Genomic DNA, 19,331 nt, shown 5'->3' with positions numbered 1-19,331 from the left:
CATTAAAAAGTCTTCAAGAGTCATGTCACAATTGCATTATATATTTCTTCTCAACATTTCTTCACTGCGATAACAAATTTCTTGTAAATTTCTCAACAACTTTTTTTAGGAATTTCGCCAATCTATCGAAATATTTTTCCTGCAGTTCTTCCATACATTTCTCGAGTAATTTGTCAATTAATATCGTCCTGAATTCCTTAGAAGCGCATTTAGGGTTTCAAACCAGCACAAAAGGTTCCTTAGGGAGTTGCGCCTGATATTCTTCAACGAATTTCTTCAAAAATTACTATAGTATATAAACCAGGAATTAGGGGATGGACCTGGTGTTAGAACACACGCCTCTCACGCCGAGGATCTGGGATCGAATCCCATCCCCTAGATAGTCACTTATGACAAAAAGGTTATAGTGACGACTTCCTTCGGAAGGGAAGTGAAGCTGTTGGTCCCGAGAAGAATTAGCTCAGGGCTAAAAATCATCTCGTTAATAAAGATAGAAAAAAAAACATGATTTTCGACTAAAGTTTCATCAAAGGTTACATTTGGCTTTCATTTTCAAACATCTTCCGGGATTTTCAAGCATTTTTTCCAATAAATTCGTCAATAGTCGTATGTTTATTGAAATCTTTGGAAATTTTGGCACTTTCGGATAACATTTAATATGGAGAAGTGTATTCTTCCGAATTTCCATCGAAGGACAGTTCAATTATCAACACGTCACTTATGTATTTATTACTCAATTAATACTTTTAGCAATATCTTTATCTCTCTAATAATCTAAAAACAAGCACATTCACTACTTTAATTCGACCTAGAACAAGAAGCTGTTTTTTGTATGATTTCTTTCTTTTGATAATCCTTATCTTCTGCGTTCCTAGCTTCTCTTGTTAATAATCTAATTGTCCTTTTTTAAATTTAAATAGATTTTCAGTTTCACAGTTTCTATACACAGGGGGAGGGGATTACCTTTATCTTTTGTCCACGTATTCACGTGGAAATTTTAGAGATTATACAAATCTAACGTATAAAACTAAAATATTCCGCTTCTAATGTTTTCTCTCGACGCGACAGTTTTTTTCTTCATCAACTCGTTTCCTGGAAAGAAATCAATCTCTTTGTTTAATTTCCGAGTCGCACCCTAAGAGATTCCTAATAAATATCAGTTTTTCGGTCTCTTTGCTTGAACGGCTTGAACACTGGTCGTGAATTCACTGGGATTTCGCACGGCTTCTGCTGGCTTACTCTTATTTATAGTACGAAGTCTGCACCGGCCGACTGCCGGACGTGTACGTGCTCATTGGTATATTACTCTGGGGCTTGGAGGTCGACACTGGTGCCGTTCCAGCGCTGAGGGTGCTGGCCATTCCGTACAGTTGTTCCGCACCTGTGGGCGCGTAGTCCACGTCGTAGTAGATTCCGGACTGTGGTAGGGGTGTAATTAGATGATAATGGGTTTAGATGTTGAACTTTAGAAAGGGTCTTACCGTTACGCTCGCGTTACTCCGACTTTTTGGTCGAGGAACGTTGAAGTTCCTTCCGAGCAGGTCTGCTCTGTCCTCTTCCTCGCTGGAGCTGGAGTTTTCCAGTGTCCGCATGCCGTTGCGGTTGAGTCCCAGACTCCTGTTTAAAATACTTTCAATATTTTAGACTTGTTAAGGCACAACAATCAATAGGGTATCAGAGGATCTTACCTCGGCAGCGGGACGGGCGGTAGAGTTCCAGCGTGCATCGGCGGTAAGGTGCCGTGCATGCTCAGTGTGTTCATGTTGCCGATAGTCTGCAGATTTGGGTAGCCATACATGGCCGATGCTGGTCTCGGTGGTGCCACAGGTTCAGCCTGTAGGGTCGGAAAAGTCTATTTATAGTGATTTACGGAATCTAGTTTTCCTGTAATTTCCACAATCCACTTACTGCATAGTGATTGGCTTGGGCCATCACGTCCGCAATCTGGGCCCAACGCATCCGATCCTCGAGGGTCACCTGGTAGGGTGCTTGACCCATGACGGGGGTCTTGACCTGACCGCCACCCATGTAGCCAAACACCGGGCTGCCCATGGCGTTCTTGTGCTCACGTTGCCATTTGCGGCTGTAGGGGTTTAGATGGGTGATAAATTGTAGCGTTTGAAAAAGAAAGTGCAAGTAATTAGTTGAGTTAGTATTTATTGATTTACTGCAGCGGTGATTAACGATCCAGAACTGTGATCGTATAAGTGAAAGTGGTGCTCCGTTCGCGGATGATTCACGTTCGACCACACATTGCATTTTATGCAGTGAAATGTGCGACGTTTATGGGCCTAATAAACGTAACTTGGAGGTCGTTTACTTCACTTATCCCTCGGCGAACATATCAGAGGTAATGACAGTAGCAGCAACTCGTCATTGAGCCAACATATTTCAACATATTATTATGCTGCTCCATATGGGCCCCAATGGAACTAATTTCTCTACGGTGATTGATTTAGTGTTTGATCTTTCCTAAGATTGTCTGCGAATTAATCATGCTTCTGGAAATGTTATTATTGGAAATTCCTCTAAGAATTCTTCCTGATGTTCATCCATGTATTTTGGAGATTGTGTGTCAAGACTACTCAAATCCGTAGATTGATTGATTGATAAACTTGCATAAAAACACGAAGAGCTGCTTCACGAATTGTCCCAGGGATTCTAGCAAAGAACATTCTGAGGAGTTTATACTTTTTCCTTCAAGTATTCGTCTAAGAAGCACCTTCGGGATTATTCTACATATTTCTCGAAAAAAAAAAACCTTTTTATAGATTCCCTCTTGAAATCGTTGAACAATTACTCCCAGAACTGTTTACAGTCAACTCTCCCTAATACGGCATCGAAGTGACCAAATTTTTTTTCTAAGTTTTTAATCTAATAATTTGTATAAATTTGACACATTTACCTGCGTGACATTTTTTTAATATTTTGCCAAAATTTGACAATATTTTCACCTTGAATACGTTGTAATCCTTTATTTTCAATTAGAATAATCATAGTATTGAAAATAAAAAAAAAATGTCGACATTTGGAGGGTTTTCGGAACTTCTCATGAACATATCGAGTTAGAGAGATAAACTTGTAGAGGAAGCTGGCTTCGATTGCATCCAGCTTGGTAACATCTAAACTGTGTTGTTATATTCACCAAAATGGCTTGGATGAGTGAATTTGATGGATAGCGCCAACAAATTTGGTGGTTGATGCACCATAGCCAGATTCATTTCCCGAGCACGTGTACGGATTGAAATAACAATTGTGATTGAAAACGAATCTGTACATAGAATTACTAAAGTTTATGCATTAATGACTATTTTCTATCTGTCTCTCTTTCACTCAGCTGTGAATTTATACACTAACTGTCGTTTCGACTGGGTTGAAGCTTAGGGATGCTTCAACCCAGGTGAATTGACAAATAGGAATAAAATTTCCTGTAGAATGAAAGACAGGCAGATAGAAAAAAGTCATAAATTACTAACATTTAGTAATTCTGTGACTACCCGTGTTTCTGAGTGTGGGGGAAAATCAACTGATATACATTGTCGTTCGTTGCGTGGAAAAATATTGCGAAAAATATTATTAATAAAAATAAAATGCTTTTAAAAGTTCGCAACAATGGTAAATCGGTCTGATGTATTGTGCGCAGTTCATACTCATATCCACACACTCTTCTATAATTGTTTTTAATACACTTCGATACCGTCGATCCACCCCTAAAACGGATGGCGTACAAATCACTCAATTTGTAATTATGTATTGAGCATTGCTCATCACTCATGTAACTTTCATATACGTGACGTTTATATGATATATGTTACAAATATGTCAATATATTAGTTGTGGTGATAGAGGACTTCCTGAAAATCCACTGAGATTCTTTCAGAAACCCTTCTGGAATTATTATATGTAGTTATTTCTCCGATAGCTCTGTGATTCTTCAAAAAACCTCCTTGGGACTTCCTATTGGATTATCCCGGATACCCCTCTTGGGTTATTATGGAAATCCTTTCAGGATTATTCCGTAAAATTTCCCTGGAATATTGCCGCAAATGATTTTATGATTGCTTTCCAGTGAGATGGAATCTATTTAAAAGATCTGGGTTCCTTCTGGGTTCGGGAATTCTTACAAAACTTCTCGGGATTTCTTATAGAAATCCATCCGAAATTATTATTTTAATCCTCCTGATATTTTCCTCTAAATTCTATAGTAGTTCATTCCATGAATCTCCTTGAAATTTCTACGAATATACCTCTGAGATTCTTTCAGAAACATGTCTTAGATAATTCTGATTCATCTGAAATACCCTCGGAAAGACAACTGAGACTATAATAAAAAAAATCTATTCTTTCACATCACTTTCTTCCGTGCAAATTCTTGGGGTACTTTCGAAAAATCCTCTGGGATTCTTGGGATGTTTGGAAATCCTCCTAGCACTCTCCAAGAAATCCTTCCTATATTCTTACAGAAATCATGATTTATTGTTTCAAGAAATCTGCCTGGGATAATTTTGAATATCCGGAATTTGGCCGGAAATTAAAAAAAAAGGACAATTTACACCGTTTTCAGCCAAAGGCTGCACAAACTGAACGATTACAAACATTAGGCAACGGACAACACACGGAACATCCAGTAGCCCAGTGCTGAATTTTTCGTTTGACGAAAAGTTTCCACCGACTGGAGCGGGAATCGAACCCACACCCCGTGGCACAAAACGCCTAAATGAATGACGCCGCTAACCGCACGGCCACGAAGTCCAAATTCCTTCGTGATTCTTGAGAATTTTTCTCTAAGATTCTTTGAAAAAAAAACTCTGTGATTCTTCTGAAAATTTATAAGAAAGTGTTCTAGATTTTTTCGTGATTTTCCTTGGAAATTTTCTAAAACCCTTGGCGGAATATCATGTTAATCCCTCTCGAGTTCAAATGGAAATCTCTCAAGAAAACTACCGGACAGCCCTCTGGGACTTTTAAAAAATACCTATGAGATTCTTTAATTACTGATTTCTTTTTTTACTGAGAATCTCCTGAAAGTTACTTTTATATGGTTCCGGAAATTCCTTTTGAAATTATTCCGTAAATCATTCTGGAGTTCTTTAGGACATCGGAATTATTCTGGAAAATATTCATGAAATCTTCTGGATGTCTGTGAATTTCCTTTAAATCTTTCAGGAATTCTTGCGAAATAAATTCTGGAATCCTTTTGGATATCACAATAAAAACATTCCATTTGGAATTTTCATGAGATTGTTTCAGATATTTACGAAAATCCCTCAATAATTCCTTTCGAAACCTCATATCATATTTTAGTGATTCTTCTGTAAATGGACCTGGGATTCTTCCGGACATCCTTCTATAATTCTTTACGGTTAAAACTCACGAAAACTTCCGGAAGAATTTTTGAATGCTTGAATGATATCCAGAAGAATGCCAGTCGTATTCCCGGATGAATCTCAGCAGGTTTTATGGAACAATTCCTGCAGGATTTCTTGAAAAAAACCAGTAAAATTTCTGGAAGAATCTCTGAAAGATATTTTGAAGCCTTCCAGCACGATAATAGGAGTATTTCAGAAAAAAAAAAAATCCGAAAGAATCGTAGGGAGATACTCGAAAGGATAATCACAGAGCTTTCTTGAAAAATTAAGGTAATCCTGGATCCTAGAGGTAACTCGGGAAGAATTTCTGCAGGAATCCTCAAAAAAATCTAGCAGTAAGGGTTTGAAGGATCTTCAGAAAGATTTCCGAAAGAATCCTAGAAATATATCCGGAAGAATTCCTACAGGTTTTTTGGAAGAGTCTCAGAAGTATTTCAAAGATATTAACGTTAATATCTCAGTGGAATTTTTATAAGAATTTTAGAAAGATTTCCGGAAGCATCCTCGAAAGTATTCAAAAGGATTTCCGAAAACATCTCGAGTGAAAAAAAAAACGACGTAAAAAAAATCAGAGTTATTTTCGGAGGAATTCCCGAAGAATTTCTAGTAGTAATTTCTAGTACATTTTTTGGCAAAATCCTCTAAAAATATCCCGACGAATTGCATCAGGATTTTTGATAGAATCTTCCATAGTATGTCCGAAAGAATTTTCAAGAGTTTCGAAGAATTTAATTTCCAGGATTTCAAATATAATCCTTAATTAGATACACGCAAAATCACATACAGATTTTTGCAAAAAAAAAAAAATCCAAAAAGGGTTCCAGAAGAATCAGAAAGTGATATCCAACAGAATTTCAGAAGGTACTACTTCTGAATGGTAACGAATTTTTTTTTGGATGAATTCCAAAGCGATATCTGGAAGAATTCTGTGATATTCAGAAAAACTTAGAGAAAAATCAGAAATAATCTCAAGATTTCCAAAACAATCCCTGAGAGGATTTGAAGGATTCATGAGTGATTTTAGGAAGAACCCGGGAGAAACTCACTTTTTTTAAATACTTTGATTTCAATTTATTTCTTGTGTAGCATTAAGTTTCACTAACTATAGACACAGCTCGTAACATCAATAATAAATTTAATTTATAAATCTTTATCCAGGGGAATTTAAGCACATCCAAATCCAATAACAGTTCAAACATTCTCATGAGTTTTCGAGGATATAGATCTGTTTATTATTTGATGTTTAAATACTTGAATTATGCTGTATCAATATTTACAAGTAATTATTATAAATAAGTATGTATGGAACAATCGCAGCGGCATACGCGCAGCAACTCGAGGCTGCATTACCGGAAGAGGGTGAGCTGGACGAAGCCCCTCTTGAGGACTGCTGGAGAACAGTAAAAGCAGCCATTAACGATGCAGCTGAGAGCAACGTCGGGTACGTGGGACGGAGTCGACGGAACGATTGGTTCGACGAGGAGTGCCAGGAGGTTTTGAAGGAGAAGAATGCAGCGCGGGCGGTCATGCTGCAGCAAGGGACCCGGCAGAACGTGGAACGCTATAAACGGAAACGGCAACAGCAGACCCGCCTCTTTCGGGAGAAAAAACGCCGCCTGGAGGAGACGGAGTGCGAGGAGATGGAACAGCTGTGCCGGTCTCAGGAAACGCGTAGGTTCTATCAGAAGCTCAACGCATCCCGCAACGGCTTCGTGCCGCGAGCCGAGATGTGCAGGGATAAGGATGGGAGCATTCTGACGAACGAGCGCGAGGTGATCGAAAGGTGGAAGCAGCACTTCGACGAGCACCTGAATGGTGCTGAGAGCTCAGGCAATGAAGGAAAACAACGAAGGAAATGCCTTCGTCAGTACTGCGGAAGATGGAAACCAACCAGCCCCCACTTTAATGGAGGTTAAGGATGCCATTCACCAGCTCAAGAACAATAAAGCTGCTGGTAAGGATGGTATCGGAGCTGAACTCATAAAAATGGGTCCGGAAAGGCTGGCCATTTGTGTGCACCGGCTGATAGGCACAATCTGGGAAACAGAACAGCTACCGGAGGAGTGGAAGGAAGGGGTAATCTGCCCCATCTACAAGAAAGACGACAAGTTAGACTGTGAGAACTTTCGAGCGATCACCATTCTAAATGCGGCCTACAAAGTATTATCCCAGATCATCTTCCGTCGTTTGTCACCCGTAGTAAACGAGTTCGTGGGAAGTTATCAAGCCGGCTTCGTTGACGGCCGATCGACAACGGATCAGATCTTTACTGTACGGCAAATCCTCCAAAAATGTCGTGAATACCAGGTCCCAACGCATCACCTTTTCATGGATTTCAAGGCGGCATACGACAGTATCGACCGCGTAGAGCTATGGAAAATCATGGACGAGAACAGCTTTCCCGGGAAGCTCACGAGACTGATAAGAGCGACGATGGAAGGTGTGCAAAATTGTGTGAAGGTTTCAGGCGAACACTCCAGTTCGTTTGGAACCCACCGGGGACTACGACAAGGTGATGGACTTTCGTGCCTGTTGTTCAATATTGCGCTAGAAGGTGTTATGCGGAGAGCCGGGCTTAACAGCCGGGGTACGATTTTTACGAGATCCAGTCAATTTGTTTGCTTCGCGGATGATATGGACATCGTCGGCCGAACATTTGAAAAGGTGGCAGACCTGTACACCCGCCTGAAACGCGAGGCAGCAAAAGTTGGACTGGTGGTGAATGCGGCCAAGACAAAGTACATGCTAGCTGGTGGGGCCGAGCGCGACAGGGCTCGCCTAGGTAGCAGTGTTACGATAGACGGGGATACGTTCGAGGTGGTTGACGAGTTCGTCTACCTTGGATCCTTGCTGACGGCTGACAATAACGTTAGCCGTGAAATACGGAGGCGCATCATCAGTGGAAGTCGGGCCTACTATGGCCTCCAGAAGAAGCTGCGGTCAAAAAGATTCACGCCCGCACCAAATGTACCATGTACAAAACGCTCATAAGGCCGGTAGTCCTCTACGGGCATGAAACGTGGACGATGCTCGAGGAGGACCTGCAAGCACTTGGAGTCTTCGAACGTCGGGTGCTTAGGACGATCTTCGACGGTGTGCAGGAGAACGGTGTGTGGCGGCGAAGGATGAACCACGAGCTCGCCCAACTCTACGGCGAACCCAGTATCCAGAAGGTGGCCAAAGCTGGAAGGATACGATGGGCAGGGCATGTTGCAAGAATGCCGGACAGCAACCCTGCAAAGATGGTGTTCGCTTCGGATCCGGTTGGTACAAGAAGGCGTGGAGCGCAGCGAGCTAGGTGGGCGGATCAAGTGCGTATCGATTTGGCGAGCGTGGGGCAGAACCGAGGATGGAGAGATGCGGCCACGAACCGAGTATTGTGGCGTGAAATTGTTGATTCAGTGTTATCTGTGTAGATGTTAACTAAATATATGAATAAATGGAACAATAACAATTTTAATTTATCCCCAAAATTGAACGACAATTTTAAACAGAATGAGCCTCCACCTCATCATCTCTCTCAGGAGGATTTTGATTCCCTATAAATATGTTTTTGTTGTGATTCAGAAAAAATATCAAAAGTCTATTGTAATCATATACTTGTTCAGGTGCATGTGTTGTTATTCGATATTTAAAATAAGATTCGTTTAGCCGAACATGTTGATCCTTCGACAAGAACCAAAAACGAGGATTGCTTTAAGTTATGAGATTTTTTCGTAATGCACAACCAGCATAAACGTTCTCCCCCTTTTGTTTATGTACTAATTATAACTTAAAATAATTTTAATTAAATTAGTTATGTTGTCTACTATAGTACACGGCAACATGTTGCAAAATAAGTGGAGTGGAGCTGCTTTTAAAACAAACTTTTACATCGATCAACCAAACCATAAAAATCCAATAGCGGAAAAATAATAATAACCGATCATTTCAAATCGAGCCGACTGGCGCACTTTCTTTGCGCGCGCTTTCTGCAGAACTGTCAAAACCGACTTTTGTGCCCTCCTTCTTTCGCTCTCCTTCAACTCAACAACTCAGCACGATCCACCTCGGGATGGATTGGTGAGCTGTCTGGTTGTTGCAGATGAACACTTATCGTGTAGCGCGACATCATCATTGCAACCAAGATTGGAACTCACCAGTAAACGATAGGTAAGGGAACATATAGCGGTACATACAAAATATCGAGCATAGCAGAGATGACTGTAGCTGAGAGAGAGGAGACAGCTAGCTTAGATTGCGAGCTCCGAAAAGTCAAGGGAAACTGTCACTGGAAAACCGCACATTCGAAGGGCAAAGCGTGAAAAACCGTCAAAATTTGGTCAAACTTAAACTGGATGTGATTGAAAATGCAGGTTGTTTTTCTGTGCTCTCGCATATTAATTCGTTGATTATTTAAATATTGTCGATTGGACTTTGCTATTTAAATTGTTTAATTTTATGATCTTTTTGATAACAAATATGAAATGAAAATGGTTTTGGCCCTGTTTGTGCTCTCCGAACCATTGTGCGCAACCCAAACATGAGAAGAAGAAATCAAAGCAGCCAAGAAAACAAGCCAGTTGTCAGTGAGCTGTCTCCTCTCTCTCAGGACTGTAGTAATTATATTTTTAAGGAAGCACTTTAATTAGTAGTCTTGTCAAATTCATCGAGGTTTTTTAATTTGCTTCTAATTATTCTCTTGGCATCTTGCCATGAATGAATCCATAAACTCTTAGAAGGATTCATTCTCAAATTCTTTATCCTTAAACTTTCTCACAAACTTCTTAGGAAATTCTACAAAAACTGCTGAATGAATTAAAAAAAATGTATAAGTTTATGTCGAAATCCTGGGTGAGAATTTATGAATACGTTTAAAAGAGCTTCAATATACGCCCCTGAATATAAAATTTTCTTATTTTTTGAGATTTTAAAAGAAATCTATATAAATAAAAATGGAATGGTGTTTGTATGTCACGAAATGGCTCACGAACGGGGAAACGGATTTCGATGATTCTTTCTCCATTTTATTCATCAAGGGTTCCGACGTGTTTGTGTGTGTAAAAGTTCCAGGATGCTCACCGGGAAAGCCGGAGAAACCCGAATGAACGGAACTGTCATTTTGTATAAGACGATTCATAGCTATTTTCAACAGCCTACTTGATGGCAAGACGAAGTTTGCCGGGACCACTAGTCTTTGAATAAATATTGAATTGAGTCTGCATGAGTTTCATTGATACTAAACAAATTTTTAAATTCTTATGGTGGTAAGCTCCATCGAAGTTACGACGCCAATCGCGTATCATCCTCGATTTTACTATAGTAAAATCGAGGATAATACGCGATTGGCGTATTAACTTCGATGGAGCTTTTTTTTTTTTTTTCTGTTCGGAACATAAACCACTGCGACCAATATTTGATCTATTGTAGTATATCCCGTGTCCTTTGTGTAGTGCATGTCGTGTTACTTTGCCACTATCGAGAAGTGATAAAGTATTCGGTTTTTTTACAGTTCTCATTCCTAACTTGATCACAGGAAAGGATTCTAATTGAAAGGTTCCGCTTTTTAAACCCTTCGAAGGGTGTGGTGGGTACACTCTCCGCAGGCGCGCCCCTTTATCAGTCAAAATCGGATCCCTTGATAAAGTCGGGAAGTGACACCGATATTGTCCATGCATCAGAATCCTAGTCCTTACTTCTTCAAACTAGAGAACAATAAATAAAAGATTAGAAAACAACTTGTTGATTTCGACTCATTTTTATCCTTGTCTCAAGGTCATTCTCAGCTACTGGAAAACCGAGACTTGTCACTTTTAACAAGGGTTAAAATGTAACAAGGACTAATAGTGTTCCTTTGATTACTATAGCATCCTGTTCTCTTCGTTTGAAGCAGTCAGGACTAGGGTTCATTGGTAGATCTTTACCCCATAACGCACCACGAAAAGGTGATCTACCCGCGTTATGGGTTCGATGGAGCTTACCACCATTAGTGTAGTTTTCGTGTAGTTTAATTCTGTAAGAATCACAGAATATATACTCAGGTGAAATTCCAAAATATATTTAAGTGAACCTTGATTGTATTTCAATAAAAGCTTCATAAAAATTCCACAGGAAAGAGGTCAATGGAGGAATCTTTGCTGGAGTAATGTCTGAAAAAAACACCTTGAAGACCACACGAGACAAACCCGGAATTCCTCCAAGATAATCTACCGTAATCCCTACAGCGATACTTCCACTAGCGGTTTTGCCAGAGATTCCTTCAGGAAGAACTTTTGTTTGTTACCAGATTTTCTAGACTGGTAGGACTCTAGGAATACCTTCAACAATTCGTTCCGGAACTTTTGCCAGGAGTTCCTCCAAGGATTCCTTCGAGGATTATTCCAGGAGTTTATTCAGGGATATTTCTTCATAGATTCTTTCGGCGATTTTTCCAGAAATTCCAGCCGGAATGTCTCCAGTGTATCCTCCAGTAAAATCTTTATTGGATTTCTCCAAGGATTTCTCAGGGAACTCCTCCAGGAATTACTGCAGAGGTTACTTTAAGGTGCTCAGACATTTCTCCAAAGATTCTTCAGGAGATTATTCCTGATATTCCTCCAAAAATTCTTCCAGAGACTCCTCCAAGCATTCTTCCAGGAAAATCACTACACGGATTTTTGCAGAGATGTCTTCAAGGCTTTCTGCAGGTTACACTACGACAATTTTGTCAAGGATTATTTCAGATATTTCTCCACAAATTCTTCAGGTAGTCCTCTCGAAACTCCTCTAGAAATTATTCCTGATATTTACGTCAGTGATCGCTCCAGGAATTCTACCAGGATTTTTTTTCCGGAGATTCCAACAGAAATTTCTCAAGAGTATCCTCCAGAAAAATCGCTACACTAGTTTATCTAAGGTTTTTCTGGGTTTTCCCTTGAAATTTGTTCAGAGATTCGTTCTGGGCTTAAAAAAAATTAGGGCATTTCTCTAAGAATTCTTTTGGACATTCCTAATGAGATGAATTCCTCCTGGGTTTTCATAAAAAAGAATTAGAATTCTTCAGGTGTTTCCACCTCGAATAGTTTAGATCTTCCTTCAGGAACTCTTTTCCTAAGAAATCCCTGGATAATTTCCTGATCAATTCCTGCAGCAATCTCTAGAGGAACCTCTAGAAAAAAATCTAGAGTAATGTCCCGAGCAATGCAGGAGCCTATGGAGGGACTCCCAAGGAATTGTCTGGAGGAATTCCTGAAGAAATTTCAGGAACATCAAATGTGCTTTTCGACTATGCTTTATTTTATTTTTTTTTATAATAAAACTGCTTAGATAAAAATCTTATTTTATTATATATACAATCGATACTCTACCAGTACATCCCAGGAACAAATTCTATAGAAATCATTAGGAGATTTGTCTGGAACAATCCTTGGAGAAATTCCTGAAGAAAAATCTGGAGAAATCTACGCAGCAATTACACTATAGATTTTCCTAGAGAAATCCCTGGAGGAGTGTCTGGAGAAAGAGCCTGCTTTTCAGCTTAGTGTTCTTATGAACACTTCCACAGTTGTTAACTGAGAGCTTTCTTTGGCAAAGTTGCCATTTTCGCAAACGTAAATCGTTTGGCAGGTACGATTATACTCTATCCCCAGGGAAGTCAAGGAAATTTCCATTACGAAAAGATCCTGGACCGACCGGTAATCGAACCCAGACACCTTCAGCATTGCTGTGCTTTGTAGCCGCAGACTCTAACCACTCGGCAACCCCCTGAAGGGTTGTTTAAGTTAACTACTGAAAGGGGCATCTTTGGAGGTTTTTTTTTTCTGGAGAAATCTCTATAATAATCCTTATAGGGATACAATGAGAAATTTCTGAAGAAACCCCAGGAGATTTCTGTGGAAGAAGCCACCAAAAGGTTTTCCAAAAGGAATTTGTGTAGCGATTTCAATGGAGTAGAGATTGATCCCTAGAGAAATTGTTAGGATAATATCTGATGAAATTCCTGCCCCTGAAGGGTTGTTTAAGTTAACTACTGAAAGGGGCATCTTTGGAGGTTTTTTTTCTGGAAAAATCTCTATAATAATCCTTATAGGGATACAATGAGAAATTTCTGAAGAAACCCCAGGAGATTTCTGTGGAGGAAGCCACCAAAAGGTTTTCCAAAAGGAATTTGTGTAGCGATTTCAATGGAGTAGAGATTGATCCCTAGAGCAATTGCTAGGATAATATCTGATGAAATTCCTGTAGGATTTCATGAGATAATCTCTGAAATTATTTTAAAGGGGAACTCTTGGAGGAACCCCCGGAGGATTTTTTGGAGACCCTGATCGAATCCCTGGAGAAATCCTTATAGTATGTTATGAAGCTATTTTCCTGGTGGTGCATCGGGGAGATTTCCAAGAGGAATGTGTAAGTTATAGAACTTGGAGGAATTCCTCATGGAATACCTATAGGAACTCCTGGTAGAATCCCTGGAGCGATTTCTGGACGAATCTCGAGAGAACTACCAGGGAATATCTTTGTATATATTCGTGGACGAATCTTCCAAGGAGATTTTGGAGAAATCACTAGAGAAATATCTTGAGTAATCCTTGAAAAGATTATCTTAGATTAACTTCTGAAGGAATTCGTAGAGAAAGTATTGAATATGTCTATGCAAGATTCCTTGTAGAGATTTTTCTGGAGAATTCCTTGGAGAAGTCTATGTAAGGTTTTCCAGAGAAATCTCTGAAGGAATTCCAGAAGAAACTGCTTGTAAAATCTCTGGAGAACTCTTCGGAGTATTCCTAGAAAAAAAAAAATCTGAAACAGCTCCTGAAGAAATTCTTGAAAGAATCCCATTTAAGATTTTACTGAAGGAATCTAAGAAGGAATCACTGGAGGCATTACTGCAGGAAATCCTTGCAAAATCTCTAAATAAATCCCTATAGATATTATCTTGAAGGAATCCCTTGTCGAATTCCTGGAGGAATTCGTGAAGGAATTGCAGAAGGTATTCTTGGAGCAATTTGGCCTTTACGGAAATGGTGCTCATCATGCCACGCTCTACTCTAGATAGGGGATGTATGGAAAAAGACAGGTTAGAGATTTAAGAAACAGAAAAAAGACGTAGAAGAAAAAATAAACAAGAATTGTTTCAAAGCGACTCATTTGATAGAATACCTTCAGGAGTTCCAGGAAAAAAATCCTTGAAAAGTACTAAGTACCGGGAGGAATAAATAAAAAATTGGGGGAATATTTATTGGTTTCATGGTGGAATTTCTTCAATGTACTCTGGGAAACCAGGAGAAATTCGGGAATAATTCCTGCATGAAATGCTGATGGAATCTATCTACGAGATTTCTTAAAAGAACTAATGAAATCTTTATGTAATCCAACGGGCTAGTAAAACAAAGAACATAGGATGATCTCGGAAGTCTAACTGATCAGGATTAAATTTCCTGATAGCAAGACAGCAAACAATCGAGTCCTCAAAATCTGGAATATTCAAGTTAAACAGACTCGTTACTCAGCCTACATATTGAACCAAGTCGTGTTTTGAACTTCACTTTGATCACTATTCAAAAAGTAGGGATAATATCCTTCATAGTTTAATATTTCAAGCACAAGGGCTTTTATAATAATCGATTCTCGTGAAATTCGTGAATGTCCTTATGAGGTCACAGGAAAATCCTGGCAACGTCCATGCTTCTCCATTACAGTTGTTTGTCCCGATTCTTCTTGCTAAGCAATCTAATTTTTTCGCGCTCACCCTCAATCTATACTTACCGAATCGTACTTCACCAGCCTCCCAAGCATGCAGTTCTACCATCTAGACTTACCTCCACATGATCAAACAAATCAACGTCAGAACGATGATCACCACCGCAGCCACGGAGGCTCCCACTGCAACTCCCAGCACTTCGCCGTCAATCTCGCACTGCGTTCCATAGTAACTGCCCAGACATTTGCAAACCTGCTTGTTATTCGTATTGTCGTACATACACGTTCCGCGGTTATTACAGTACGAATCCGGACAGGACAAGCATTCCCTTCCCGCCCGTTGGGGTTGATCGGCCCAAGGATCCCGATATCCGAACCCACACTCGCAACGGAACGTCCCGAACATGTTGGTGCACTTGGCCTCGTCGTCGCAATCGTTCAGTTCGTCCGATGTGCATTCATCTACGTCCTGCACGCTGGACACCGCACCCGTAGGGCTGTCCACGTACAGTGCCGAATTGCCGATATTGTTATTTCTTCGGTGGATCACTCCCAGGAGGTGTCGTTGAATGTCGGACTTGAGCTGTGGTCGCAGCGTTTCCGCATTCTCGTCCATGCTGATCGTGTAGTTCACAAACACCCCCCGGAGTCCGGTGGCAGCCGGATTGGTGGTGTAGATTCCATTCACCCGTGCTTCCATGAACTCGTCCGAAAATGGTGTCATCGACATAGCGGAGTCCATCTGCGTGCGCGAATTGATGCGTGAGTGAGAGTTGTTGAGACGATGTTGTTTGTCGTGGGGTTGGCACCGTCGCAAGTGGAGTGGAAAAGAAATGATAGGAAAATGAATAGTTTCATTCACATTTGATATCTGTCTCGGGTGATGGGTGTGCTTTCGATATGGGGGGATGTGGAGCATATCGTTTGAGGTATTTCATCATTCTTTCAGACGAGAAATTTCAATCGAGTGCGGTAAGACGAATCGGTATGGGTATGGATGGCGGAATTTTTTGGACTCATAAATTCGAAGGGCTTGATTCTAAATTATTTTGGTTTCATTATTTGCAAACATGGGAAGACATTGAAGATTTTTACATAGGGTGCCGGTACCAATGGTTGTGAATGTACCATTTGATTGGACTCAGTCCTGCCGTCGTAAAATTTGAGCTACTTAATCGCACCTTTTTTAGAGGGCGTTTTTACAGCCTATACAGAGCGCTTCTACTCTTTGACATGGATGAGGGCACTTTTCAAGAAAAATGTTAAAAATACTTTAATATAAGGAAAAATAGCACGTTTACCAGAGTCTCCACCTGAGAAACTTCACTTGCATTTCGAAGCAGCAGTTCTAGGCAACAGAAACAGATATGCCCTGCACACAAAGAAATAGAGTCATCTTTTCTATTGGCGAAGATGGACTTTTCTAGAAAGTGTCGAAGCATGTTTTAATAAAAAGGATGTGATGTCCCTCGATTTTAAGTTATCGAACACTTGGATGGTTGCAGTGAGTCTGTTAAATTGTATGTGAGATTCCGAAAATTCTCATCTTCGTTCTTGAATTTGTTTAGAATAAATTACCTTCAAGTTACTCAAAAAATGGTATAGAAACGTTCAGAAACTTATGCAGTAGTTCCTTCAGTATTACCCTTAGATTTCTCCAGATATTTACTTTCACAGAGTTCGCTCAGAATTTCGACCTTGGATTGTTCTGTGAGGGCTACAAGTGATTCATTTTAAAAATAATGGAGAGATTTTACTTGAAACAGATTATTGAATAGGCTTTATAAGAGATACACATAAGGAATTTCACCTCTCGCTAACCCTTTCATAAATTCATCCGGCAGTTTCTTCAAGAACTTCTCCAGAGCTTACTTCAGCGTTTACTCTATCAATATTTGCATTTCTATGAGATCATACTAGACATTCATTTACATCTTCGAGAAGCTCGAATGCCTTATCCACAGAAACTGAAAAAGTTGCTGCATGTTTTTTTTTTATGATTTATAGTATTTCAAAATACCGTTCTGATTCGAATTCCGGACAGCTTCAAATTCCGGACACTCTACTTTGTATGGGAAAGGTTTCACTTGAAATGTTTCAAAATTTCCAGTTCAAAAGTTCACAACTTTCAGTCACGTTTTAATATGAATTTACCATAGTAATCCATGAAATTTTATGATGCGCGATTAGTTTTTTTTTCAATTTAACCATTTTAGTTTTGCTTTTCGTGAGCTGTCCGGAATGCGAAAGAATGTGTCCGCAATATGAAACAAAAGTGAGGTTGTGGCCGGAATAAGAATCTTGGAAAGTTCACTAATTTCTATTCATTTCAGGTAATTCAAGCTGTAAAATCCGTCTCTTCGGTCGCCATTCGAAAGATTAGTGTTTTGAAAGCATGATAACGCAGATGGGGATTTTTTTTATTACCGTACGGGTTTGGGCCGAAGGGTCTCAGATTTTCATGAAACTTTTTCCACAGGCAGGGCTCATGGATATAGGAATAAAAAAAAATTGAGAAAAATTCAGGGTCGCCTATTTTTCCGGAAAACTCAGGTGGAAATTTTTTGTTTTCCCTTGACACTACTTACTTTAAAAAATCATAACTCAAGAACGAAGCATTGTAGAAACAAAGTTTTTATATGAAAATTTAAGCAAACTTTCTCAAAAATCCAAAAAAAATATGAACTGGAAAAAGTTTTCCACAAAATTTTCCACCGTTGGGAAAATTCGTAAAGAAAAGCCGGAAAAACTATGCCCGAACTCGTGGAAAATTTTCAAAAAAATATTTTCGAGAAGGTAATTTTATAAGCTTTAATCACTGAAATTTTTGGAATGCACTTTTTTTTCGTTTTTGAGTTATGGCCAATTTTGTGAAAAATGTCCAGATGTGCCATATAAGACTTTTCTTTGAAAAATCATAACTCAAGAACGAAACATTGTAGAAAGAAAGTTTTTGTATGAAAATTTAAGCAAATTTTCTCAGAAATCCAAAAAAAATATGAACTGGAAAAAGTTTTCCACAAAATTTTCCACCGTTGGGAAAATTCGTAAAGAAAAGCCGGAAAAACTATGCTCGAACTCGTGGAAAATTTTCAAAAAAATATAAAACAATGTTTCGTTCTTGAGTTATGATTTTTCAAAGAAAAGTCTTATATGGCACATCTGGACATTTTTCACAAAATTGGCCATAACTCAAAAACGAAAAAAAAGTGCATTCCAAAAATTTCAGTGATTAAAGCTTATAAAATTACCTTCTCGAAAATATTTTTTTGAAAATTTTCCACGAGTTCGGGCATAGTTTTTCCGGCTTTTCTTTACGAATTTTCCCAACGGTGGAAAATTTTGTGGAAAACTTTTTCCAGTTCATATTTTTTTTTTGATTTTTGTGAAAATTTGCTTAAATTTTCATATAAAAACTTTGTTTCTACGATGCATCGTTCTTGAGTTATGATTTTCCAAAGTAAGTAGTGTCAAGGGAAAACAAAAAATTTCCACCTGAGTTTTCCGGAAAAATAGGCGACCCTGAATTTTTCTCAATTTTTTTTTATTCATATATCCATGAGCCCTGCCTGTGGAAAAAGTTTCATGAAAATCTGAGACCCTTCGGCCCAATTTGTACGATAATAAAAAAAATCCCCAGATGTATCGTATATTATGTTACAATTTATATGCTTTTCGATCGGTTTTACTACACTCAGGCCTTAGGTGTCCGTAATATGAATCAAAACGGTAAGTTTACGGAGAAAATTTTGTAAAAGAGTTTTTTTTAATAAAGTTTTTTTTTTGAAAAATACTTTAAGGAATTTATTACATAGTTCTTAGAGTAACAGTAATACCATATTTTGGCAGAACTTTTGAGAAAATTTCATGAATAGATTGCCTTGAGCAATTCCAAGATTTTTCTAGTAAAACTCATGTTGGCTTTGAGTCAGAGTAGACCAAGTGACATGTTTCGTCCTTTAAAAGATTGACATCTTGCAGTTTTAGAACTTCTGAAAATAATATCCACACATGTTTGTGTTATTTAATAGATTGATCTTTGACGGACCCGGTGCATTTAGTTCACAACATTATTCAGTGATTTTATTCACTATGACTGATAGATTTCTTGGTAAATAACAATTATTAAATGCTTGTATAGTCAAACCGGGCTCAAATCCAACCAAACCAATATCCTTCAAAATTATTATAAGTGTCACCACTTTAATCTGTCGGCACAAGACATAAATTTTAAATTATGACGGACATCTGCATTGAACTCGAAACTTGTAACCTTCTGTTCTATTGGAACATCAAATCGCCTAA

At 39.0% G+C, this 19,331-nt stretch overlaps 1 protein-coding gene across 5 annotated transcripts in view; it reads right to left on the bottom strand.

Moving 5' to 3' along the window:
* Positions 1 to 681: 681 nt before the first annotated feature.
* LOC5571268 overlaps positions 682 to 19,331 on the bottom strand; it is a 113,867-nt gene continuing 95,217 nt past the window's right edge. For 2 of the 5 annotated variants that reach the window (XM_021840222.1, XM_021840223.1), the window contains exons 3-7: positions 15,146 to 15,768; positions 1,909 to 2,083; positions 1,689 to 1,852; positions 1,482 to 1,629; positions 682 to 1,418 (exon numbers count right to left, since the gene is read on the bottom strand). In XM_021840222.1, the coding sequence (XP_021695914.1) occupies positions 1,242 to 1,418; positions 1,482 to 1,629; positions 1,689 to 1,852; positions 1,909 to 2,083; positions 15,146 to 15,768 (1,287 nt within the window). In that variant the 3' untranslated portion in view covers positions 682 to 1,241. The remainder of the gene's footprint in view (positions 1,419 to 1,481; positions 1,630 to 1,688; positions 1,853 to 1,908; positions 2,084 to 15,145; positions 15,769 to 19,331) is intronic. The other 3 variants (XM_021840225.1, XM_001653516.2, XM_021840224.1) reach the window with 3 other exon arrangements.

Source organism: Aedes aegypti, chromosome 2, assembly GCF_002204515.2.
Source record: "Aedes aegypti strain LVP_AGWG chromosome 2, AaegL5.0 Primary Assembly, whole genome shotgun sequence".
Taxonomy (NCBI): Eukaryota; Metazoa; Arthropoda; class Insecta; order Diptera; family Culicidae; genus Aedes; species Aedes aegypti.
This window is presented reverse-complemented; position numbering and strand designations above follow the sequence as displayed.